Below are 27193 nucleotides of genomic sequence, written 5' to 3' on the forward strand. Positions count from 1 at the left end.
GCTGGTGTGATCACTGACCTTGAGCCAGACATCCTAGAGAGTGAAGTCAAGTGGGCCTTAGGAAGCATTGCTAACAACAAAGCTAGTGGAGATGACAGTATTCCAGCTGAGTTATTTAAAATACTAAAAGACGATGGTGTTAAAGTGCTGCACTCAATATGCCAGCAAGTTTGGAAAATGCAACAGTGGCCACGGGATTGGAAAAGGTCAGTTTATGTTCCAATTCCAAAGAAGGGCAATGCCAAAGAATGCTCAAACTATCGCACAATTGCACTCATTTCACATGCTAGCAAGGTTATGCTCAAAATCCTACAAGCTAGGCTTCAGCAATACATGTACCGAGAACTACCGGATGTACAAGCTGGGTTTCGAAGAGGCAGAGGAACTAGAGATCAAATCGCCAACATTCGCTGGATCATGGAGAAAGCACAAGAGTTCCAGAAAAATATCTACTTCTGCTTCATTGACTATGCAAAAGCCTTTGATTGTGTGGATCACAACAAACTGTGGCAAATTCTTAAAGAGATGGGAGTACCAGACCACCTTACCTGTCTCCTGAGAAATCTGTATGCAGGCCAAGAAGCAACAGTTAGAACCGGCCATGGAACAACCGATTGGTTCAAAATAGGGAAAGGTGTACGACAAGGCTGTATACTGTCACCCTGCTTATTTAACCTATATGCAGAGTACATCATGAGAAATGCCAGGCTGGAAGAATCACAAGCCGGAATCAAGATTGCAGGGAGAATCATCAACAACCTCAGATATGCGGACGATACCACCGTAATGGCAGAAAGTGAAGAAGAACTAAAGAGCCTCTTGATGAGGGTGAAAGAGGAGAGTGCAAAAGCTGGCTTGAAACTCAACATTAAAAAAACTAAGATCATGGCATCTGGACCCATCAATTCCTGGCAAATAGAAGGGGTAGAAATGGAAGCAGTAACAGACTTCATTTATTTGGGCTCCAAGATCACCGCAGACGGAGACTGCAGCCATGAAATTAAAAGACGCTTGCTCCTTGGGAGGAAAGCTATGGCAAGCCTAGATAGCATATTAAAAAGCAGAGACGTCACCTTGCCGACAAAGATCCGCATAGTCAAAGCTATGGTTTTTCCAGTAGTAATGTATGGCTGTGAGAGCTGGACCATAAAAAAGGCCGAGCGCCGAAGAATTGATGCCTTTGAACTGTGGTGCTGGAGAAGACTCTTGAGAGTCCCCTGGACTGCTAGGAGGTCAAACCAGTCAATCTTAAAGGAAATCAACCCTGATTGCTCATTGGAAGGATCGATAATGAAGCTCAAGCTCAGATATTTTGGTCACTTAATGCGAAGAGAGATCTCTTTGGAGAAGACCCTGATGCTGGGAAACATTGAAGGCAAAAGGAGAAGAGGACGGCAGAGGATGAGATGGTTAGATAGCATCACTGAAGCAATGAGCATGAAACTGAGCAAACTCAGGGAGGCAGTGAAGGACAGGAAGGCCTGGCGCAATATGGTTCATGGGGTCACGAAGAGTCGGACACGACTTAACGACTAAACAACAACAACAAAGCTACCACTGGCATTAATATCCAACTACATTTGGTTTACTCCCCCAGCTTTGCTGCCTCCATCTCCCCCATCAGCATGTCACTCCTGGCTGGAAAAATACCATGAATCTCAGTGGTGTAGCTGAAAGAGGACAGTTCTGGCTGCAGGACTCTGGCTGCCAACTCTGAGCTCCTGTGCCCTCTTCTTACCCCCCATTCTCTCCCAACCCAAGCTGAATGAAGCTGAAAGAAAAAAAAAAGTTAAGAGTCACAGAGATGAGTCACAAGTAGTACTTTTACATGGAATTTATCTCCTCGTCCTTTCTTTTCTTTATGTTAACAACAACTGACTTTCAGATTCTGTCATGCTTTGTTTAGGAGGCAGTTGTTCTGGCGGGAAAGTTGGTCCTATCATTTCAGTGCTATACAAAATCAGTCCTGCAACAATCTGCAGTCACTCTTGGCTCTCTAGCATCTGGTCACATATGCACCCAGTTCTTTTTAGCTGACAGTGACCCTGAGTACAGTGAAAATGGAATAGGTGTTTATAACTTTCCCACAGGAAAGGGGGCTGCTGCTGTGAGAGAGCTGGAGTTTAAGGTGAGTGGGGATACAATGGCTGGCAGACCAAGATGGGTTTACCAGTTTAGACTAGACTAGACTAGACTAGACTAGACTAGACTAGACTAGACTAGACTAGACTAGACTAGACTAGACTAGACTAGACTAGACTAGGCATTTTTGAACTACTGAAGTTTTGTTAGTTCGAGGGGAGCATGAAATCCCCTGAAGTGGAGCTTGGCAAGTTCTGTAAAAGACAGCTGAAGAGGGATACCATGGGACAAGTCTATTAGATGCAAATTGTTTCTTGGAAGTGTGGAAGAGCAGGCTGCTTAGAAAAATTGCAGGCACTTGTGCTGCCTTCTTCCCCTCCTATCTGAGCCTTCTCCCCAGCATCAGCACAGCAGAGTTGCCAATACAGCTACAACTTTATTGTGGGAGGAGACAGGCTTTTTGGAAGCTCTGCAGCCACCAGCAAACAGAGTAAAGCAACTGAATAGAAGGAGGTGTTTTTCCTTCAAAGGGAGTGGATGGTCCAGAGGAAAAAGAAGAGGCTCAGCATGTATGACTTTGGGCCAGTCCCTCTGCCTCAGCCCAACTCACCTCACAGGGTTGTTCTTGTGGGGAAAATAGGAGGAGGAAGGAGTATTTGGTATGTTCGCTGCCTTGAGTTATTTATAAAAATAATACAGGTGGGATTTTATATATACATTTTAAATATATATATATATATATATATATATATATATATATATATATACACACACATACATACATACATACATACACACACACACACACAGACACACACACACAGTGGGGCAAAAAAGTATTTAGTCAGCCACCAATTGTGCAAGTTCTCCCACTTAAAAAGATGAGAGAGGCCTGTAATTTTCATCATAGGTATACCTCAACTATGAGAGACAAAATGGGGGGAAAAATCCAGAAAATCACATTGTCTGATTTTTAAAGAATTTATTTGCAAATCATGGTGGAAAATAAGTATTTGGTCACCTACAAACAAGCAAGATGTCTGGCTCTCACAGACCTGTAACTACTTCTTTAAGAGGCTCCTCTGTCCTCCACTCGTTACCTGTAGTAATGGCACCTGTTTGACCTTGTTATCAGTATAAAAGACACCTGTCCACAACGTCAAACAGTCACACTCCAAAGTCCACTATGGCCAAGACCAAAGAGCTGTCGAAGGACACCAGAAACAAAATTGTAGACCTGTACCAGGCTGGGAAGACTGAATCTGCAATAGGCAAGCAGCTTGGTGTGAAGAAATCAACTGTGGGAGCAATAATTAGAAAATGGAAGACATACAAGACCACTGATAATCTCCCTTGATCTGGGGCTCCATGCAAGATCTCACCCCGTGGGGTCAAAATGATCACAAGAACGGTGAGCAAAAATCCCAGAACCACATGGGGGGACCTAGTGAATGACCTGTAGAGAGCTGGGACCAAAATAACAAAGGCTACCATCAATAACACACTACGCTGCCAGGGATTTAAATCCTGCAGTGCCAGATGTGTCCCCCTGCTTAAGCCAGTACATGTCTGGGCCTGTCTGAAGTTTGCTAGAGAGCATTTGGATGATCCAGAAGAGGATTGGGAGAATGTCATATGGTCAGATGAAACCAAAGTAGAACGTTTTGGTCTAAACTCGTCGTGTTTGGAGGAGAGAGAATGCTGAGTTGCATCCAAAGAACACCATACCTACTGTGAAGCATGGGGGTGGAAACATCATGCTTTGGGGCTGTTTTTCTGCAAAGGGACCAGGACGACTGATCCGTGTAAAGGAAAGAATGAATGGGGCCATGTATCGTGAGATTTTGAGTGAACACCTCCTTCCAGCAGCAAGGGCACTTAAGATGAAACGTGGCTGGGTCTTTCAGCATGACAATGATCCCAAACACACTGCCTGGGCAACAAAGGAGTGGCTTCGTAAGAAGCATTTCAAGGTCCTGGAGTGGCCTAGGCAGTCTCCAGATCTCAACCCCATGGAAAACCTTTGGAGGGGGTTGAAAGTCCGTGTTGCCCAGCGACAGCCCCAAAACATCACTGCTCTAGAGGAGATCTGCATGGAGGAATGGGCCAAAATACCAGCAACAGTGTGTGAAAACCTTGTGAAGACTTACAGAAAACGTTTGACCTCTGTCATTGCCAACAAAGGATATATAACAAAGTATTGAGATGAACTTTTGATATTGACCAAATACTTATTTTCCACCATGATTTGCAAATAAATTCTTTAAAAATCAGACAGTGTGATTTTCTGGATTTTTCCCCCCATTTTGTCTCTCATAGTTGAGGTATACCTATGATGAAAATTACAGGCCTCTCTCATCTTTTTAAGTGGGAGAACTTGCACAATTGGTGGCTGACTAAATACTTTTTTGCCCCACTGTATGTATATATGTGTGTGTGTATATATATATAAAAAAAATAATATATACACATACATACTATAGAGTGTAATATAGGAATAGTAAAGAAGAAGCATAATAGTAATAGAATAGTTATAGTATAGAGGAAATACTGTAATAGTAACTGAATAGTAATAGAGTATAGTAATTATTTTATTTATTTATTAAATGTATATGCCGCCCATCTCCCCCAGAGGGGATATAATATATTACAATAATGTAATTAGCGTAGTAATATAGAAATAATAGTAATAGCATATCCAATAGAGACAATACAAAGCACTCACATATAGATTTGTAAGTTTCACATTTCACTTTTGTATCTTTTTTTTTTTTTAATAAAACCTCTCCCCAACTCTTATAGGTTGCTGGTCCAGGGTCCAGTGCTTTTGTGGCTCTTTTGAGTCTGGGTCAGTCTAATTGGGTGCAGTTTAGAACAGAACCCGTGACAGAAAGCCAGAAGAAAGAGGCCACCTCCTGCCAGAGAGGGAATGAGACTGACAACCCCAGAGAGAGAATTGCAGCCAGCATAATGAACTCACTTATCTCAAAGTAGGACACAGGAATAAAACCTTGAGGTAGTAATGCTCTAATTTGGCCAGTATTAAACTATGCACATTAACTTAACCCAAGATTTTACCCCAGTTGGGAATCTTTTCTTTGCTAGTGGAGATGTAAGTAGCCTAGAAAGGCTTGGCCACTATATATCCACCAAGTCTCTGTTGATCTGACTCTGCGGCATGATTTAATGCTGCTTCTTGCCTTTTTATCAGTAAGAAAGATAGGAGAACAGAGAGAAAGGAATTTGGCTTTCTTAACTGCACTAAATGAAATGAAACACTGCTTGAAAATGAAACTTGCTTTGCTCTGCTGTGTTAATTTTAAAAAAAATCACAGGAGATGTTTTGTTTGCTGTGAGATGGATTAGATCCTGTGAACCCACAGAGCCCTTGTGGCAAGTCTATTATGTTATTTCAGTGTTAAACCATTTCTCTATTGCATTATTCCACTGTTTCACTATTTCAGATTCGCACTAAACCTGTAATAGACATAGATTTAATACATGGAGAATGCTGTCGGTTGAGTAGTCTAGCATTATTGTACAATTCTGACCTTTGGTATAGTACTGCTGTATCCATCTCTTTAGAGCAGTGTTTCTCAACCTTGGCAAATGTAAGATGTGTGGACTTCAACTCCCAGAATTCCCCAGCCAGCATGCCACATTCCCAGCCACTGCTTTAGAGAGACAACAGCAGAATATCTGCAGGTAGGGCTGATCAGGGACTGGAAGGGAAAGAGCATGCCTCAACCTGAAATAGCCAATAAACACCCTCTACTGATCATCATCTCTGACATAATGGGTGGTGAGGTATAACAGATTTTACACATCTTGTACCCATCAGCTTAAGGAAGAAAACACTATTTTAATTCCAGTGCAGCTAAGGTCAACTTAAGCCTATCCCATTCATATACTCAGGCTGAGAGAAAAGCAACATGGAGGCAACATATAACAGAATAAAATATTTTTTTGAGGGTCCTTTGACACTTAGTAGGTTTGTGGCAAGTTGAATTTTGATATCTACTTTTGTAAGCCCCTTAAATCGACTAAGGAGGTTTGGTTAAAAAAAAAAATTGCATACATTTTACAGCATTCAGGAATAGGCCTTCTCAGTTCAGTTGTCCTTGAGATCAGACAGCTCTGTCTCAGATCTGGAATTTGTCATAATGGAATTCTAATTCTATTTCCTTTTCCAATTTTATTTCCTTTTCCATTTAGTGGTATGCTTTGATGCCAAGATAAACTTTGATGACAATGCTGAGTTCAGGCAAAAAAAGATATTTGCCATGGATGACAAATCTGAGAATGAACCTATGGAAAATGAGGCTGCCTGCTACGACTTGAAGTATATAGGTCTGGATGGAAACATTGCCTGTTTTGGTGAGCAAAAGCATCCTGTTGCTATAACTTCCTGGTCTGGACTGAAAAACCATATGCCTATCATTACACAACTAAACAGAGTTGGACTGAAGCTTTTCAACAGGCACTTATGACAAATACCTTTGGAAGTAAAGGGTTTTTCTAAGCATGAAAAGGCACTGGTTTTGTGGGGAGGAAAACTTCCATTAAAAGAAAATAACAATTCCATTAAAGGCACCTGAGCTCAGTCATGCCTAACATTGCCATTTGACTCCCAGCTCCCTCCATAATGGTTGGGAAACTACTGGAGTTAGAGCTGCATAAAGGAATGTAGACTAGCAGTGTTTTTAACCCTTAATCTGCATCTAGATTAACACCACTGGTACATTATCTCTATAAACACCACAGATACCAAATGGCAAAACATGGATTTGCTGCTTCGTTTGGAATCTTATTGTTGAAATAATGAACTTCATGAACCAAAGATGCACACTTGTGCACTGCCACATGTCCCATCTACATGCCAGGCCAGTGTATGAACCTGCCCCTATATTATAAGCCATCTGAATAGAGACTGAGTCTGTATTTGGTATTTTTGATTTGATTTGATTTGATTTATATAAACGCCCATCTTGCAAAGTGACTGGACAATGAACATAATTTAAAAACTTCCATATAAAACAACCAAAAACATATAGGAAAAATGTATCCAGCACATGTTTTTCAGAATGGTTTGGCTGTTTTACAAGGCTTGTATTTTTTCTCCTGTACAATAATATCAAAAGCAATCAATATGGTAATTGCTCACAAGTTAAAATCTTCATTCATACCACTCTTTTTCTGAATGAAAGAGAATGCTTTCCAAGGTGAAGAATGTTGATGCTATTTTTTTTTTCACATTAAACAACCACCTTAGATGAAATGATACAAAATTTAAGTTTCTGTGTCACTCACTCATGAGCCATAATCTGAAACTATAAAACAACGCTTTATAGTAGATGGTTGAGACTCACAGAGCTTCATAAGTGGGATATCTCTGATTATTTATGTATTGGTTTCTCATGGCAGCAGACTACTCTGAAATTTCTGCAGAAGAGCCACTTAAGTTTCAGATATCATACACGGACAACCTTAGAATTTTCCACATCATTTTTAACTTCAAAACAGCCACATGTGTCTGTTTCCATTTTGTCACAAAATGATTATTGGGAATGAAGTTTAACTGTTTTCTCTCATACAATATTTTCCCAATTCTGCTCTTTGCTTCCCATGACTGGAAGCTGTGTATTGTGTGTTTGTGTAGTCCAGATCCTAACTTCTGGTATTTTTATTATGAACAACAAAAAAATGGCACATCTCTCATGTCATGTTTATTCTTTAATAGGAATCACAGAGTTGCATTTTAAGTCGGGAGCTCATAATTCCTTTATCCGCATGGAATTTTCCTAAGTTGTCATTTTAATGGACTAAGCCATTTTCTTCTCCCTCATTCATGAGTTAAGCATCTTTGCAATGCGGAGAGCCCTTAATGTATAAAGAACCCAGCAGTTTTTAAAAAGAAAAATTAAGACATTGTTTTCAAAACAGTAACTAGTGGGAAATTGCTAAAAGGATAACTTTTTAAAAATATATTGTTAGAAAGTATTTGTTTTATGCAATGTTAAATAAATTAGGCATGGCCCATAAAACTGCTAACTAAAGGATCAGTGGTAAGTGAAGGAGTAAAATGAAGAAGTGAAATATGGAGTTTCTTCTGATTTTATAATTGGCTTTTGTTACTTCTTTTTTATTCCTCTATTGTACTGAATGTGGGAAGAGGGGACAGGGAGTTAGATTCGATAAAATGTTCTCCAGCCTACATAGCACCTTCCTAGGAGTTCAGCCTCCCTGTTTCCTCCTCTGCTCCCCCACCTTTCTAGATGCTCCATCTTTTCAGATGTCTCCCACTACCTGATCACTCACCAGCACTCCTCACCCCTTTACTAATATTCAAGGAAAAGGGGGAATTGATTGCTTTTTCATTCAAAAGAGACTTATTCCCTACTTCTGCTCTTTCTGAGTCATACATTGAGATAGATGGTGAGTATAAGAAAGAGCAGAAAGTTGCCTTAAGTCTTTTTCTCATCACTAGGCATAAGCAATACCCATTCCCAGCATTATTGTGCTGAGGACAAACTCTGTTGAAATAGACATTGGCAGTATTTGGTGTCTTGCTTGCTTATGCTGTGGTTTATTCATTCAGCGTTTCTGGGTCTCCTCCCCCTCTTTTTTTTAACTCTATAAATTGGGGCACATTGCATCACATTCATAGGACTTGGAAGCAAATGTCCAGCCTTCCATAGGTTTATTTTTTTCTTCATCTATTCCTTTCTCTTCTTACTTCTGTTCTTTTTCTTTTATCTTCTCCCTCTCTTTTGGTTTTGGCACCTTGGAACTACATTTGCACATATTCATATTTCACCTTTTAAAAAATTCAATGATTTAACTCTCTTAATTACAGTAAATGGCGCTGGACTTGCAATGGCAACCTGTGATATAATTTCCCTTAATGGTGGAAAACCTGCCAACTTCCTGGATCTTGGCGGAGGTGTAAAGGAAGCCCAAGTGTATCAAGCATTCAAATTGCTCACTGCAGATCCCAAGGTAAAACAAAAAAACTTGACTTTGACAGAAGATTTCTTAATACATACAACTGTATGTTGTTTTCATAAATCCAAAAATGTACTTTAAAATGTAAACTGTGAAACTGCAACAACTGTACTGTTCCTTCTGAAGATGTGATAGCTGCAAGTCTCATCTGTTCAATCTAGTTTACAGTAGCTTCTTATTTGCTGATTTCATTCTAAAGTCTCACAGTTCAAATAAGCAAAAAAGTCAGATGGGCCTAAGCAGTCTTCATGTACCAGTGTTTCAGTGGTAGAAAATATATGTTGTTCAGGGTTCTTGGTGTCTCTGACCTTGTTGTTTTCCTGCAGAGATTTCATTACCAGGCTAGATAACATCATCAGTGCACATCAGACATTTGCAGGAAAACAGTCAAGCTCAAAGAACTCCAAGTACAGCTGTTTCCATCCACTTCATGGTATTAATCCAGGCCTTGCTAATTTGTCTGGGTGCCTCTTTCAATGCATATAGAGAGATGTTTCTATTCTAGATCACCAGTTGTTACACATGACAGAGTTACTCAAAACTACCCTGTATGGCAAACACAGTTTTCATTTCAGCAAACCATTCATGTCTTAACTGATCAGGTATTTAGAAGCATTTCAGTTTTAACCAGCCCTTTTATGTTTCAAAGTAATATTTTATTTTATTTTATTTATATTTCACATTTGTCATTGCCCATCTCCCTAGAAGATGTTTTCCAAACATATATGGAAAAGGTTTGTCCAGATGGTCAGATGGCATGCTGGTGGTGTAGGAGCCATTTACCCACTGCATCTCCTATACAAGGCACCAGAACTCCAGAAATTACATAGAGATCTTTCAGAAGGGGTTTGGTAGCACCTTTTCAGACTAACACATTTTGTTAAATTAATTACACTTATTACATTAATTATATTTTATTAAAAGACATAAGCTCTCACTCAATAGTGCTGATAAAGTTCCTTTATTCTAAGCCAACTACTTTGAGACCTATGATGAAGTGTCCTGGGTAGTTAAAATGCTCTGAAATTACTTTGTTCTTGTTTTGGGTCCTGATATGAAATTTTTGTCCATTATTTTTCTTGTGAAAGGTTTGGCCTGTGTGCCTTACATGGAATTCAAATAAGGGTAGTTCAGGCATATCAACTGAGTGAGAGATTGCTGAACTCACATAACTGTAACCTGCCTCATCCCAGTTCAAATCCTGCATCTATTTAGCCATTCCATGGATCTTATGAAGTGTACTGTAGTTTATAAAAGCTTATGCTTTTTTAATAAAATCTGCTAGTCTGAAAAGGTGGTATTAAACTCCTTTTGATTTTTTGCTACCATAGACTAACACAGCTGTCCTTCTACATAGACAACTTTCCTGTACTTGCTCACCAGCATAGGACTATAAGTGTTAAGATAATAATATAATTGGTGTCAGTATCCTAGAAACATTTGATGGCCAGATACTGGAGGAGGAGTTGTTGTTATCCTGATCAGCTCCATCCCTCTTATTAATATGTGAAGGAAGTAGGGAGGATATGCTTTTAGACATTTTTCAGCTGCATAGAATCACACCATATAGATGAAGGACCAACCACCCATGCTTCTGGATAAGCGTATCCAAAGAAAAGAAGGATATTAAATTGGCTAGAACACAACAGAAACAGCCAATTTAATTGTGTTTCTTTGGTTTGGATGATCACTACAGGAGGATGTCCTCTTGATTTTAGTGGTAAGTCTCAGTGGGGCCTAAGAAACAACTTGAACAGATTTTTGCACCTTCATTAGGCCTTGCCCACAGCCTTTCTGACCAGGAACCCTCCAAATGTATTGGGCTATCACTTCCACAATTTCCGGCTAGCATGCCTGTTAACTTTACCAGCTGTGAGGTATTGTAGTTTTGTATTGTAGTTCAACATAACTGTCTGGTCTCTTATTTTAAGCTTCAGTTCCCTCCCCTGACAAATGATCGAAAGGGCTGGTTTATTGGAATATCTGCTTATGTTGATCCTTTTTAAAAAAAAAAAAATCTGTCTCAATTTTGTTGGATGCTTTTGTTTTTCTTTTATGTGCTCTTTTTTTCATTGTTTCGTTGATCTGTTTTATTTAATATTGCTCACTTGCCCTTGCTCTTTATATCTGCAAAATATTTATCTTGTTTCTTGCACACCAGAGAAGCACTTTGGCCTCCTGATATTTGTCTCCCTACCCTTTTGTTCTCTTGTTCTATTTTCAGCCAACTGCTTTGGTTCTTGTTCCTGCATACACTCTGCTGCTCTTTCAAATGCATCTTTTCTAAATTTTCCCACTAGACAAGGTGTGTTCCCTCCTTCCCTGCCCTCCCCCCCAAAATAAGTGTCCTGCTAAAAACTGTGTTTGCCTTTGGGCACCTTGCTAATAGGAATGTCAGGTCTTGACATGTAGCTACAATTGGTGCCTGTAGCTTTGTACGTTGTAGATTTCAAATCATAAAGAAATTATTGCCATCCTTTAAAAAAAATTATTAACTCTCATTCCTTTGACTGTGTTCGTCTGTACTCCAGCTATTGTTCCCTGTTTTTTTCCCCTCCAGTTCTTTCTAAATGAAGCACTTTCTAACTGCTAGTCCCTTGGCCCTGCAGTGTGACTGATTTTAGCTTTTACCCTTTGGGCACTGCTATGGCCAGGGTGATTGCTTCATGCTGACAAGCCATCTGAGATACAATTTTCCCTCCTTCCTTCCTTCCTTCCTTCCTTCCTTCCTTCCTTCCTTCCTTCCTTCCTTCCTTCCTTCCTTCCTTCCTTCCTCCCTCCCTCCCTCCCTCCCTCCCTCCCTCCCTCCCTCCCTCAATTTGGGAGAAGGATTTAATTGGGGGTTTGATGGATGTACTGCAGGTGATCAGTCTCCCACCAGCTATAGAAACTTTTAGTAGAAGAATTACAAATTTCCTTTTCTTCACAGTTTCCTATCCTGCCATGCACTTTAAGGCCACACACTAACCCATTTGAATATAATGGCAGAGAAGGTATTTGATTTGGTTCCTGTCCTTGAATTTTTTCCATATCTTCTCCATTATCTTCCACTCACATATCCCCACAGATCATGTATTTATATGCTGTGCTGTGCTTAAAGGAGACCTTTAAGTCTGAGAGTGACAGTATGATTGACTCCAGGATGTTCATGCTCTGTGTCAGAAGAAACATAAGAAAGTACAGTAAAATTGAGAGTGGGGGGCACTATAATGCAGTGGTTCAGTTCTAATCTGGTAAGTGAGGGGAGATCTACTCCAAGGCCCTTAATCTATGGGGTCCCACTAAGCTCAGTGCTCTCCCCACTCCTATTCAACATCTACATAGGTGTAGGCAATCTGTTTGCAAGAGGTCAGATATCATCAGTATGCGGGTGATATCTAGTTTTATATCTCATCCCTGGGCTTGACAAGCAGTGTTGTGGTCCTGTTCTACCTGGTGCCTGTAAATCTGGTTGGGGAGGAACAGGCTGAAGCTAAACCCAAGAAAGACTGAGTGGCTTTGGTTTCAAGGATTTTCTAGTCACAGAGATTGACCATTTTTAATCTTCAGTTGGATCTTCAGGTAAACCTAGTAAATAATTTGGAGATCCTGGAGACTCTCAGCACCTGCTCACTAAGCAGGTATCAGCCATGGCCAGGAGCATCTTTACAAATACCAGCTTTTGATAGATGCATCCTCCATAAACTTGAATTCCTTTTGAAAGCCATTTAAGTCCTGTGGTAATGAATTCTACAAATTGATTGTATTCTTGTTCACTCCCAGCCCCATCCCTCTCCTCCAAATCTTTCTTTCTGGCTCCACACCCTCCACTTGAGAGAGTTCTTCTGCTTCCCCCCAGAAAACACTCTTTGCCACTTGTTATTTCTTATCCTCCCACAACTCTTTTCAATGATACTTTTCTTATACCATTCCCATCTCTTCTCAAAACTCAACTTCCTGTAAAACCTTTGACACAACTCCTGTAGTTCCAAGGCTCATATACCAAATTCACTGGTGGGACTAGGTAAATAGTCAATAATTCTATTGCCACAGTCTTTCTCAGCATAATGAGTCTGCTATCCACTTTCAAATCAACAGATAAATACTATACAAAATTCAGATTTTAAGAGACAGTGGGGGAAGAATGGGAGAGCTTATCTTCTGTGTTCCTTGTTAAATGATGTTTTTTAGAAAGCTACTTCAATTTAATTAAATTAGGAGGAGGTCAAGAAAAAGCATTGAGGATTTTATCTAACCTGATACCAATACCCACTATCAGCTATACATTGGTCCCCCACTTATGACTGCTTTTGAAATGCCAACTATCAGCCTGAAACATCTGACTTAATTTTTGGATTTTCTTGCTCTTTTTTAACATCTTGCCTAATGAGGAGTTTCAGACAACTCTTGTGAGACATTTTGGTTGGTTATAGTACACTGACTATATATATACTATAGTGTATTGACTAGCTATGGACTAGCATAATCTGTGCTTAAGTAATACATTGTTTAAAAAGTTTTCTTGGAAGAGATAGAGATTCTATTATTGATTGTATTTAGAATAGAGTCAATAATATCAGAATTTCAAACAAATTGATTATTAGTAACTTGTCATATACAGAGGTGATCATATGAACTGACATTTCTCCAACATACGTGATTTTGGCTTGCAAAACCATTCACTTGCATAAATAGAATAGCTTGCATAAATAGAGTAGCTGATAGCAAGCTTAATTGGTGTACTTTTTCCCCCCATAACCATGCTTTAGATCAGGCACAAACATTTGTTGCATGAACATGAAATAAGCATTTATTATTTAGTACTTAGCATTTTTATTGGGTATGCACATATCTAAGTGCAGTACAAGACCTGTTTTTCTTATTTCTTATTTTTCTTATTTCTTATTCATGGCATTTTCCCTAAGTTTGTTTACTTCTGCGAAATGAATCACTTCTGCCCAATGCAGTAAGGTAAAATAATGGCAAGAGAACATCACTGTCATTATGTTGTGCGTGTATGAATTGAAGGTCTCATGGTGTTCCTTTTTCTAAACATCTCTGACAGTGATCAGAATCCAGAAGGAAAGTAGCATTAAATATTTTTGCTGTTTGCTTCATTTCCAGCTGTCAGAAGTGTCAAAATAATATTGTTTGTCCTTTTAAAGATATATTTAACCACTATCATTTTCCTTATGATTGGACAAATTCTTAGAATTTGTTTTCAGAAAATTGGAGCCTCCTATTTCGGTATAAAAGGTGGCTTTTAGGATTATCCAGCATAACAGAGGACATGGGAGGGATGTAAATGATATGTGAAACATCATATACAGCTAAACAAATCAAAATGGGGAAAATGGGAAGGAAGATGAGAACAAAGATATGAGCTTCAGTGGCTGATATAAAACATTAGGCATCCTGTACTGGCTCAATTGCAGCAGCCTCTCTTTTCCACTGAAATGCATCAAGCTTTTTAGAAGAATAATTTTGAACACCCTGAATCTTGAAGGAACTTTTCCTCCAAACTCACCCAAAGAAATCTGAGCAGATACCAGATTCTTTAAAGGGCAGGTGAGCAGTGTCTTGAATTGGAGATGCAACTGGGGTTTACAGGCAGAGATGCATAGTTCCTTAATTAATAACATAAATTATATCAACAAACCACTTTTGGAAAGGAATGGGAATATTTGTTCTCTCGCTAATCAGCTGAAGCAAATACTTGGCTGTAGAGTAGAAGAATCATTATTCCAAAGTAAACTAGATTTCTTGTGAATCCAAATTTTGTTTCTGTCTGCCAGTGCCAAGTAGGCTGGTTCACTTGAGGCATTCCAAAGCAATGTGAAAGACAGCTGTTCATTACTACTATGTTTAAATCAATACCTCATAAAGGGTTTTATATTTCTTGGGAAAAATAGAGTCAAGATTAAATGTGCTTGACTTCTGTTGAAATCAATGAAACTTAAGTTCCTAGTTGTACACTTAAACCTCACTGAGTGTAATGAGAATGAAGAATATGTCACTTCTAATGGATTACATTTTTTGGCTAAGAATAACCCTATAACCGTCTTTACCTTTTTAGAGGACGGTTCCCCCCCCACTGCCCAGTGCTACATAGTATTGAATGAAGTAAAAGGTAAACAGTATTCAATTCTAAATGTAATGCAGTATGTTAGCAGTGGATTTATTTGACTTATCAAATTGCATGTCATTAAGTAATAGAGAACCAACCATATTCTTCTGTGGTCATTAACAAGTATTTTGTATTCCAGTTCAAATACCATGCATCTTTTACATGCCTCATTGCCCAGTTATTCTTTGAACAGCATGAAAGCATCTTTCATTTATGGCTTGGGCTTTTTGGAGGGTTGGGGGGCAGAATATCATCAGAGTCTGATGTGAGGAGCACAGTATGAAGTTGCTTAGAAGCTAGGGGAGAGTTGGGATAATGAAAGAAAGTTTATTTGTTAATGGGCATTGCGTTCATAGCATTAAATTATGGCCCTTATTTCCTGGCATGCTTAGGAAACTGTGTTTAGGAATAAGGCCATGTTTACTAGTAAAGCATGTTTTGCATGCAAAAGGCCCAAAGTTGAGTTCTGGAATCTCCAAAAGTACTTGATTAGCAAGATTGAAAAGATTTCTTATTAAGATACTAGAGAACTGGTATCAGAGTAAATAGTCATGACTAATTGTTGGACATAATAGAACCAGGGCAGCAAACTTTTTGATCTGGTGGAGATATTTATAATTTTGAAAGCATCTAATGTTCTCACAAAGTGGTTGCCATGGATTATAAAGTGATAAGTTAATGTCCATCATTTTCTGTAACTCCGTACCCCAAGCTTAACAAGGGGACAAAGCACTGGGCTGAGCTACCCACCATTTTTTAAAGAATAACTATGTGTGTCCCAAAGCTAGAAGCAGGCTCTTTGTTTTGTGACATGCCGACTTCCTTTCAGAACAGTTTATGTACACATGTTCAGTATGTTTTGATTGACTTATTTGAAATAGTCTTTAAAGAAACCCTTAATAACAGGTAATTTCTATTTCTGTAATAGAAAATGGCTTTATATAGACATGCTGCAAACGTTCTGACTATAGCTGAAGCAAATACCAACGTATCAAATATGTTAAAAACATTTCTGACCACTTTCTCTTACAGGGCATAGAAGAAGACATAGTTATTCTAAAGTTAATACTAACCACTACAGAAGAGTTAACTGAGTAGTACAATTAGCAACAAAAGAGAGATTGCAAGAGCTAAGAAAAGAAAACTCGGGGGGTTGGGAAGAGATTCTGATACCCTTCAAATAGCTGAAGAGTCAGATTTCGTCTTTATCTTTTGAAAATGTAGGATGCAGAATAATGGATTAAAGTTACAGAAAGGCAAATTCCAGCTGAACGTTAGAATAAACTTCCCAACAATAACAACAGTTCAGTAGCAGAAACAATTGCTCAGAGAGTTGATGGTCTCCCCTTCGCTGGATGTCTTTAAGGAGAGGCTAAACAACCATCTGTCAAATGTGTTTTAATTTAAATTCCTGCACTGAGCTTACTGAATGATCTAAATTACTCTTTCCAATTCTACAGTTCTTTGCATTTTAGCAGATGTTATTGAGGGCCCTGCAGAATGCATGTTTCTTTTTTCATTTTAATAAGTAGAACTTTGCCCGAAAACCAATACAATAGATTTTGAGCAGTGGTTGTATTCATGTACCATTCTAAGCTATAATGCGATTTGCTTGGTTTGGATGGTTAAATCCAAGCTGTACACTTGCTCATAGCATAAATAATTGCCACAAATTCATACTCAATATGCAAAAGACATATTGCACTCAATATGCAAAAGACATAAAAGACCTTTAAACATTTCATGAAAAAAGGAGATCTGCATTAGTTTAAAAGATTTTCTAGAAGAAGGTTGGTTGGGTGGGTGGGTGGTTGGTTGGTTGACTTATTGATTATGTGCCATCAAGTCATATTTGACTCCTGGCGATGACATAGATAGATAGATCTGCATTAGTGTGGAAGATTTTCTAGAAGAAGGGTGGCATATTATTTCAGGTACAGGCGAAGTATCAAATGGGGGTATATGATTTTAGCTATAGTTAAAATATCAAAAAGACTAAAAAGGCTCCAGTTAGACTTTAGAATTCTAACTGGAGAATCCTACTATATTGTGTCAAAAAAATAAATACATTAAAACTGCTCAAAAAAACAATATCTGAAATCTTATCCTGTTTCTGGAACTTGTTTCCAGGGAAATACTAGTTTTAGATCCTGACAACAGAGTTTTATTTTTGTTTTTTTTTAAAAGTGAAATGATATATTTTAAAATTCTGAATTGTGCCATTTATTTATTTGTGCAGTTTTTTCTGCAACTTCAGGCAGTACAATCTGAAGGAGGCTTTTAATAGAAATAATAAATGCAATTAAAATACTCTTTATCCATCCATGATTTTGCTGCAGCACTTTGTCAAAGCCTGTACTTTACTGACAACTACAAGTTCAGGAAAGCAATTTTCTTTTTGTGTTGTTCTTTTCAGTGCATGTAAATTTGTTTCAGAATGTTTCTCCATTTTCCACTCCCCTTTTGGGAAGCAAGCGTTTTGCCATGATTTAGTGTGCTGTCCTTCCTTATTTCAAGGCAGAACCTTCATTTGCTGTGTGAGCATTTTTCAATCCATTGGAAAGAGAAGTGATTTAATACCCTTTTTAAAAAAAGATATGAACATAACATTTTGCTTGGACTGGGAGGGGTTGCTAATGCAGGCTTTATCAAACTTAGTTACAAAGTCCTAGGCCAGTAGAAATGTGGACAAGAGGCTTGATGCCAACAAGGCACTGAAATGCTTTGTAGGATTTTTTTTCCCCAAGTAGATACTAATATTAGGGTGGATACAGATGGTCTTTCAAGATTGTCCTTCGCATTTATGGGTAGAAAAATTAGAAGATTTCTCTGAATTTTCCCAGAGGAAGAAGAAATTCCCCAATAATTCCAGTGGCAAGGAGAACAATTCCAGTGACAGTAGAACTGCTTCTGAAAAAGTGCAGAATTTGGAATTTAATTAAACTAAAGGGATCTTGTATAGAAGAGGAAATGGACAAGGTCAGAATGAATGGGTTGAAACCTCTGGGAAGTAGATTCAGCTTAGATATGAAGAGGACTTTCCTGACTGTAAGAGTAGTCAAACAGTGGAATATACTGTCTCATTAAGTGATAGGTTTCCCTTCACTGGAGATCTTCAGAGATGGGATAATTATCTGCCCACAATGCTTTAGCCAGTCCTGCACCAAACAGGGCGTGAGACTAGATGGCTTATGAGATACCTTCCAACTTTATGATTCTGTGAAAAAAATCAAGACTATCTTACTGGATCCATGAATAGTTGTCCAAAATTATCATCTCCTTTGAAAAAAAATAAGCTAATTATCTTTCAGCATACTGAAAGAAAACTAGTGTGGGAAAATACAGAAGAAAATTTCAGCAATACTATTCTTGCCAGGACTTGGCATCTGGTAGTTTGTAAAACCTACTAAGATCCCTGATATGAGTCCAGCGTAATGAGCTAGTGATTCCAGTTACAGACCTATACATCCTGGAACCATGTATTTCAAGATAGAGATGATCCTTAATCTTTAACCATTAATCAGATGGTTGTCATAAGATCTAACTGGTTTGGGGGCAGAAAAAAGAGAAATTGCTCTGCAGTAACTACATTCTTTTAAGGGAGATATTCCTGGTACTCTCCATGGCTATTATTAAAGGATTTAAAAGGCAAGGTTGGTGGTCTACATTTTCAGATGTAGCATCTTAAAGCAAACTGCCATGAAAATGTGTCTAAGCTTCAGTTAAGTAATAGCCTTTTAATATTTCTTACACCATCTGGGAAAAATTAGTTCAAAATAACTTGCTTATAAAATAGGAGTTTTACAAATTTTATTTGTAGAAGGACCTGAATATTTGCTGGTATAGGATAGAGCTGGAGTAATAAATTGTATGATATCTTATGACCCAACCTTTACAGATTTGTGGATATCCTAAAGTTAGGGGGCATGCAGACATCCTTCTGCAATGCTGTCCTAAGGGATTTTCTGCCCTATAGCCGTAAGTTGCTTGGCTCCTGCCAGAGAGGGACTCTTTGGACTTGCACCTCCTGCTTGAGGAGCAGATGGCAGCCATGGCTCGGGGGGTCTTTGCACAGATTCGTCTTATTTGTCAATTGTGCCTATTCCTGGATCAGGAGGCCTGGTTCACGGTGACTCATCCCCCCCATTTGGAATACTGCAACAGGCTCTTCATGGGTTTGCCCTTGAAGAGCATTTGGAGGGTGAAAGCTGGTCCAGAACATAGCCGTGCAGGCAGTTTTTGGTGTCTCTCAGTATGCTCATATAACACTATTGGTCTGTGAGCCGCACTGGCCCCCAGCAGGCTTCCAGATCCAATTCAAGGTGCTGGTTAGCATTATTTCTGTTGTGTGGGCTTCTAGGGAAAGCTACAATTCTTGTTGCTTTCTTGTCAATTTCACTGTTCCATCAGCAAGCTTGTAAAAAGCAAAATAAAACTAATAGCCTTTCATGGATCCACTGGTTGAAAAAAGTAAGAGTACAACCTTTCACAGTTCCATCACTGAACTAGGGTAGGTGAGTAGGTAGGTAGGGCCTTCCCCTAGTCCCCCAGTGAATTTGTAGAAAACAAAATAATAAGCATAGTTTTTCACATTTCCGCTAGACAGGAACAGCAGATTTCCAGTAGTCCAGCAGTCCAGGATAAAATGGTTGTGAAAGGCAGGGGCCAGTTACTGGAAGGAAGGGGGGTTTTCTGCCACAATATTAGTGGAGACATTGGCTTAAAATGCTTGTGAAGTTCAGCAGGTAAACCAGAGCACCTCTTGATTCAGAAAACTTTACTTTGGACACATGGGAGGAAAAGATGGTGGGTGTTGACTTCCTGGTAGGCTGCAGGCAAATAGAGGATGCCATGTAGTCTTGACCTCGAGAAATGGTTAGTAGCCTATTCTAATCTGGTGTGCACATCAGCCCTAAGAAAGGCTCCCTCCCTGGTAATCCCTAAAGAATGTTCATTTGTTTTTAACCAATGTTGGCCTGCATTTGATATTTATTAGGGATGTGCAAAGCATGCTCAAAACATCTGTTGCAGAGAATAACTGATTTTGGAGTGGTCTGTGTCCAGATCAAAATACATATGTTTCATATGTTTTGGTCTATATATGGAACAAACCAAGATGTTGTTTTGTTCTGGTATGGACTGAAACACAGTCCTTCTAGGCAGGAGTGATTTAACAGGAAGGGAGCAGGACAAAAGGAAGGCTGAGGGGTTTGCTTGGTGATTATACATATAGGCAGCGGTGGCATCTGAGGGGAGAAAGGAAAGGGAATGAATGTCCTGGGATGAGTCAGCCAGTGGGATAAGCCATTCTGGAATATTGGTGGTGGCCATTGAGCAAAGGGAGGAACAGAAAGCATTGCAAAAATGGGGCATTGGGCCAGTCAGATATGCTGAACTGGCCCGGTGGTGGTGATGGTGGTGGCGGTGGCGGCAGCAGTGGCAGCTGAGAGATGGAGGGAGAGGGGAGGAGAGGCACTGGGAAGATTGGGAGCAGGCCCATAGGATATATCATGCCAGGACATCAGCAGTAGGGGAGGGGAGGGAAGATTGAGGATGGGCTTGTGAGATATGCTGTGCTGGGAGCCTTTCTTTAGTAAGGTGCAGTTGCATAGACCAGTACAGTTGGCAGATGGGAGGGGTAGGTCATGCAAAGGAGGAGGGGAGAGATGGACAATGCCCATCAGACTTGACCTCCTCCAAGATTCCTCCAGGTTTCGTTCTAGAACATCAAAGCATCAGAATATTCTGGTTCTTGTTTCTGTTTTGTCGTGACCAGTCCAAAGCAGTTAGGCAGAACGTGTGGGACGTAATGGCTTGTTTCAAGTTAAAAACAAAATCTTTTATCCTGTTCTCTGCTGTCCCTGATATCAACATTTTATTTGCTTTCCTATCATCCCTCACACCCTCAGCATCCCATACTGATTTTATTCCCTATTGCTGGACTTTAAGCTGGAAATATTAAAACAATATCACAGCACTTGGAAGAGACAGAAAATTCTATATTTTAGATACTTTTGCTTATTATATTTTTTAATCAATTCAGGCACCATGGAAAAGCTTTAAAATCCCTTTCTGTTTTCTGTATATTTTGGAACCATGTCAATGCTAGCTTCTGTTTTGAGCTATAGAAACACTGGGTTTTCATGCTGTGAAAAAAGGAGTCCTCAACAATCAAAATATTACCCTGTTTACTAACTTGAAGTGGGGGGAGGGGGAGCTCTGCATGGTTGAATTGTATAATTAGATTATCTGTGTGCTTCCAGTTGATAACGGCTGCAATCCTATACATGTCTTAAACTCACTTCTGAGTAGACATGTATGAGATCGTACCATAAATGGCTTTTAAGCTTCTTGTCCTATGGCAAGTAAAAGCTGGAAGTATTCAGCTTGTATACTGTTCAAACTATCACATTTAGGCTCTTACTTTGTGAAGGAACAGTTTTGTTTTGTTTTTCTCTGACCTGAATATTTCCTTAACTGACTTGAAAGAGGTTGACAGTAATAATGCATATAATACTTCTAATTTTTGTGATAAATATATTACTAATATGCAAAACAGAGAGAGGCTCCGTAAGTCACAAATCCGTATGTGGTGCATTTTTTATATATCTCATTGTGTAGTTCTTAACCTGAATGGTGCACTTGATTTATGTCTGCTGTGGTTGTAAGCCTTCTTAGGAAAGGCAGGATGCAAATGTGGGAAAGAAAATGAAGAGAGAAATTCTATTCTAGATGTCTTGTGGCAACAGTAAAAGTTGTAAAAAACTTGGCCGTTGAACAAGTCCTATGCATTTGAATGAAGCCTAAAAGAAGCATAGATGGGGTTGCATAGAATTACTTTTGCTTACAAAAGGGGAAAACAAATTTTCAAAGGAAAGTGCTGGTTTTGCTCAGGCTGGTTCAGAAAATTACTTGGTTGGCAGAGCAATTTAAGTGGTGGAGGTACAGCACATACTCTCCTCTCCCGCTTAGAACAGCTAAAGGAGTGACAACAGCAATCAGTAGAGAGACATGTATGAAGGCTTGATTGCGCAATTCTTTACCTTCAGTAAGAATCAGGCTGTCATGAATATATTCTCTCCCCACCCCCTTGCACAGAATGTCCACTCCACTTAAAACTGGGATGGAGAAGATGGGGGATGTGCCCTTCCTTCAGGAGAATACAGTGTGTTGTCAGCTTCCAACATTTATGAAGTGGGCCACCAGCATACCAGGATACCTTTATCATAAGGAATCCATTTGCATCTGAACGAAATTCCAGATACATCCAATCCGGGATCTTAAAGGAAAGTAAGCACATTGCTAAAATACAGTGTTTAAGAGGGAAAGGGAAATCTTCAGTTTGCTTGGCCAGCACTTACCAGATTGAGTTGTGTTTTCAAACTCCAACTGAGGATTTTATTAAGCACAGGAGTCAGTGGAGCTTTATCTATGTTGACAAGGTAATGTCAAGTGTTTGTGATTAAAGTAAGCACATTAAAAGCAGAAATACATAACATGTTGACAAAAAGGTTGTTATTTATTTATTTTGATGTTCTCATTTCACTGGGAAGCCAAAAAAGGATGCTTGTTAAAAATAAGTTTTTATAGGTTTGTTTCTTTTTCTTTTTAAACTATGCATTGGGGGAGCAGAATTAACTTTTTAAAGCTACATCCTGATTAAGCTATCTTTTATTGATCCTGTTATGGGTCTTAAAGAAGCAAGCCTTTGAGAAGGAGAAAAATCAATTACAGTTAAGAATTGGAGAACAGTTAGAGGGAGGGAAACAAATGCACAGAGTCAATATTTTATAGCAGGTGATGAAACTTGAATGCTCAATACCCAGCAAATCATTTGATTTAAAGGTTTGTGGACTGCAATGCATGACTTTTCATTGAAGAAATATAAAAGAGCAAATTACTGTTTGTGGAAAAGTCACAGAAACCTTATCAGAATTGTTTAGTTCCTACTGCTCCCTAGAGGTTTTCCTCTTCAGCCACTGATTGAGTATGCGCTCTGTGTATTGTAAAGAACTTGCTTTTAATCAGAAATTTCATATGCCCTTATATTCTTCTTTTTATATTGTGAGATGTTACAAGAAAACCTTACAATATATTTCAGAGGTGATGATGAGATGATTTGCTTGCCACAAAAGTCTTTTGACCAAAAGCCAATTTTAAATTATTACTAAAACTGTATCATCTCTTTAATATGTCCCACCTCCCAACATACATACATACATACATACATACATACATACCCTCCTTTGAAGAAGATTAAAGCAAAATCATGATCTCATATGCATGAAAAGAGCAACATGGCTCTTGTTTCTGTTCAACAGTACTGTGCATATTGATCCTGATACAAAGTTCATGGAGTCCCACATGAGCTGGACATACTTCTTTTGGTGTAATGCAGAATTATATAACCAGAGGTCCAGAGCCCCCCAAGCACCCCACAGACACTTTCAAAATTTTCTACCAAATTGTAATTTTTAATGAGCAGGGGCAGGGGGGAGAGATTATTGAATCATCAGGAAGGAAGAGTAATCATCATGGTAAGACTTGAAGACTCCCTTGACACAAGCATGATTTGGTGATGATTGCACAGACATATTCATGTCATTTCCTTGACAGCAATATAGATGTAGTTTGCCACTTCGAACTACTGTTGCGAAATACTGTAGTTGGCTTCTCCTGTGTTTTTGTTTATTTTTTGCTTTCTAGTCTTAGCTTATAGCCTAGGTTTCCCTAACCAGATCTGATTCTGCATTCAGCTCTTTTGAGATCAGCCAAGGTTGGCTAGACGCTACCGCTTGCTGAGACAACAATATTGATTTTGTTTAATTTTATTTAAATGCAAACCTAATGAAATTCAATTAGATTTAATTCTGCTCTAGTGCCACCCACTATTTTTGGAGTGCAGCCCCCTGCATGCAATTCAAAAGCCAAAAGTGGCCTTCTGTTCAAAAAAGCTTGTGTATCTTTGGTTTAGTAGAATTATGTTTACATAAGGGTGACCTGTCATTTGTACAAAGCTCCAAATTGATCAACAGATGTGTCTGTTTTACCCACCTAAAATAAAACATATCTTTCTTCCTTCCATTAAACAACTAATTATCCATTTAGCTTTCAGATTAAGATTTTGAGTTCACTAGAACACTTCAGCACTGGCACAAAAAGTAAGTGATAAAGGAGTGACAGCAGCTGGGAGCAGCCAAACCAGGAAATATTTATTTTATTTATTTCAAAAGCTGCATAATGTGTTCTGTTTTGTTAATTGATTTAGTGTAAAATTGTGAGCCGCCTAGACATCAATGTATACATAAAGAAAAATAAAGAAGGTCCTCAAATTTGGCCAGCTGTTTGTACCATGAGCCTTCAGCTCAGGCTCTGTCCCAAGGTGGAGACTGGATATTATGAATGATACTTTACCCCTAGCATTTCAGCAACAAAGTGTATGGTTGATGAAAGATCTTCAAGCTTCCAGAGCTGAGGGAGATATCCATCTGTCGGTAATCCCTAATAGAAAGCAGGCAGAGGTTTAATGCTAAGTTCAAGTGCTAGATTTAGGATTTGAATACAGACTGCATTTTACAATGTCTGCTGTTGAGAATACTTGGAAACCCCATCGTCCATCTCTTCTCCTGTTACTCCTCCCTCCCCCTCCCATCTTTGGCAGAAGAAGAAGTGTTCTGGAGGAGATGGTACTTAGGCTATAAGTAAAGCACTGATTGTCCAGTCATTCAGTGCTCTGAGGAATGCAGAAACTTCACAGATTGATGCTTGACAGAATAATTAGAAAACTGTCATTTGAAGAAACCACTCCAGTATTCCCTAAAGAAATGCGCCTAACCCAAATATGTGCTGTCCAGATCTAGAGGTTAAATGTTCAGGAAGACGAAACACAGCCTGTCACTCGAGAAAATTGCTTCAAACATGCTGTGGAAATGATGCCCTGATGCTCTCACTCTCTCTCTCTCTTTCTGAAAAACAAAAAAGACCGCACAGTTTATTGAATTTACCTGCTTTGATCTTGTCCCTGTATCAAAGAGATTTTTAGTCAGTTTCAGCTTAGCTCCAGTATCAAATAATAAAGGTGTGGTAGGATTGCTAGATGAATGTTCTCATAACTACACATTGCACCATTTGTTCTGCATTTGTATTGAACAATTTCTACCCCTTTGAGACTTCGGCAAACTACTGGAAAACAAAGTGGACAATCTTGAAGTTAGGGATCAGGAGGCAAGACATACATTTCTATGTATGGATGTTGGTAGAGGAAAAAAGGAATACATAGAAATGCAATTACTGTTAGTGAAAGTCCATTGTGAATTGCTGAATTCATTATACAGTTGCTAATCCACTATATACTCTTTTCTCTGGCTTCATCTAAGATTGACCAATGAGGAAGAAGGCTGCCTCAAACAGTCAGCTCTTTACGTCTGGTAGATTAAGGGTCAAGGTGAAAGTGGTTTGGTTTGATTTACTTATCAGAACACTTTGAGGTTGGAGAGAAAGTACTAATATTTTCATCTCTTTGAACTCCCAGAGAAACTACAGCATGCAATGGAATGATGGATGGATGGATGGACAGACAGAACTGGGAGAAAATTTAGTCCAATCCCATAAGCTCACATCTGCAACTAAGTTTTATTAGGGAGTAGCCCCCCCCCCCATCAGTTTCCTTTTCACACAGATTGCATTAGGTTGTATGTGTATGCATAAGGGAGAGAGAAAAGGGGAATCCTAGACAATATCCACAATCTGTACATGGTGCCTGACCAGATCACTACTATTGCATGGAAGATGAAATAAGGGTAAGCAGCCTGATATTTAAAGAGTTTTCTTTTCCCATGTGTGAAGCAACATCTGCTTACTCACTCATCATGTATTGGAGTATGGGGTTGAATATCTCTGTTCTTCAATCTCTACACGGATGTGATCTTAAGTTTCCAAATATGTTTCCAGAGGGAATGAAAAGTCCAATTTACATTTTAAAGTGAAATTGCCCTTTAAATAATGATGGCATGCTGTTGTATTTATTGTTAGGGATCCCATTGGGTGCGCTTGCTCCGACTTTTGTGCATGTTGAATGTCTGAAATGGAGTTTCACTAGTGATCATTAAATGACATTTCCCATTTCAATGCTCTGCCTTTGCAATTTCAGATATTCCCTAGGTGTATGAATATACAAGGAAGAGCATAAATCAGAAGAACTTTGTAACCCCAGAGAGAGAAATAATGGCTGACCAAGTTCCCCTAATTAAAAGTATAAACAGAATAATTGTAGTTTTGCCCTGATCTGTTGGTATTGCTATAATTCTGTAATTCAGCTGGCACCGTGTAGTTTTCTTGCAAGTTAGCTAGCACCAGATAATGTTCTCTGTAGTTCATTTGATATATACTAACCAAATGAATTTTGATGATATAAAAAACAGTAAGAATTATGAAGAAAATCTACATAATTCTCATCCATATCTTTGGGTTTGGGAGCCATATCAAAAATTGTCTTCATAAAATCCCTTTAGGGTGATCACATTTCACTTCATAGTTATCCTATAATTTCTCCTTTTCCACCTAATCAATTTTCTACACATTTTGTATGCTTCTTTTTATCACAACAAGTGTAAGTAAACATTATCTTGAAACTGTTCTCCAGAACAGAGGATTTGTTGGCGCATTTTCTTCTTCAAAATGATATTTCAGCGCTACTCTCCCTTAACCCTTGATTTAAAAAATAACAGTTGAAACAGCCTTCTTAGAAATATTTTAAAAGTCAAGGTGAATTTGGTAACTGCCATTGACCTTTCCATGCCAACGTCTTTTGTTTTTTTTTTCCTTTTTTCCTTCTAAAATGTATCAATAAATTGGAAACTTTCTTTCCAATATCCAGAATGGGAAGAATTGTTCTGTATTTATTTATATAAATCAACCTGTATATGTAAGTCTAATAGATAAAGGAATAAGTAAAACCAGCTCCCAGTTTCTTTACCAAAGAAGCTCAAAATCCTTCTCCAA

General features: G+C 38.8%; 1 protein-coding gene across 1 annotated transcript in view; it reads left to right on the forward strand.

Moving 5' to 3' along the window:
- The window catches only part of SUCLG2 (succinate-CoA ligase GDP-forming subunit beta), a 224439-nt gene that overhangs the window by 138987 nt on the left and 58259 nt on the right, over positions 1–27193 (forward strand). Inside the window, exons 8-9 of the mRNA XM_088134364.1 lie at positions 6298–6459; positions 8939–9081. Of these exons, the coding sequence (XP_087990490.1) occupies positions 6298–6459; positions 8939–9081 (305 nt within the window). The remainder of the gene's footprint in view (positions 1–6297; positions 6460–8938; positions 9082–27193) is intronic.

The sequence above is a fragment of the Python bivittatus genome, unplaced genomic scaffold (assembly GCF_059951505.1).
Source record: "Python bivittatus isolate LINGU-HERP-01145 unplaced genomic scaffold, Pbiv_v1 ctg000080_np1212, whole genome shotgun sequence".
Lineage (NCBI taxonomy): Eukaryota > Metazoa > Chordata > Lepidosauria > Squamata > Pythonidae > Python > Python bivittatus.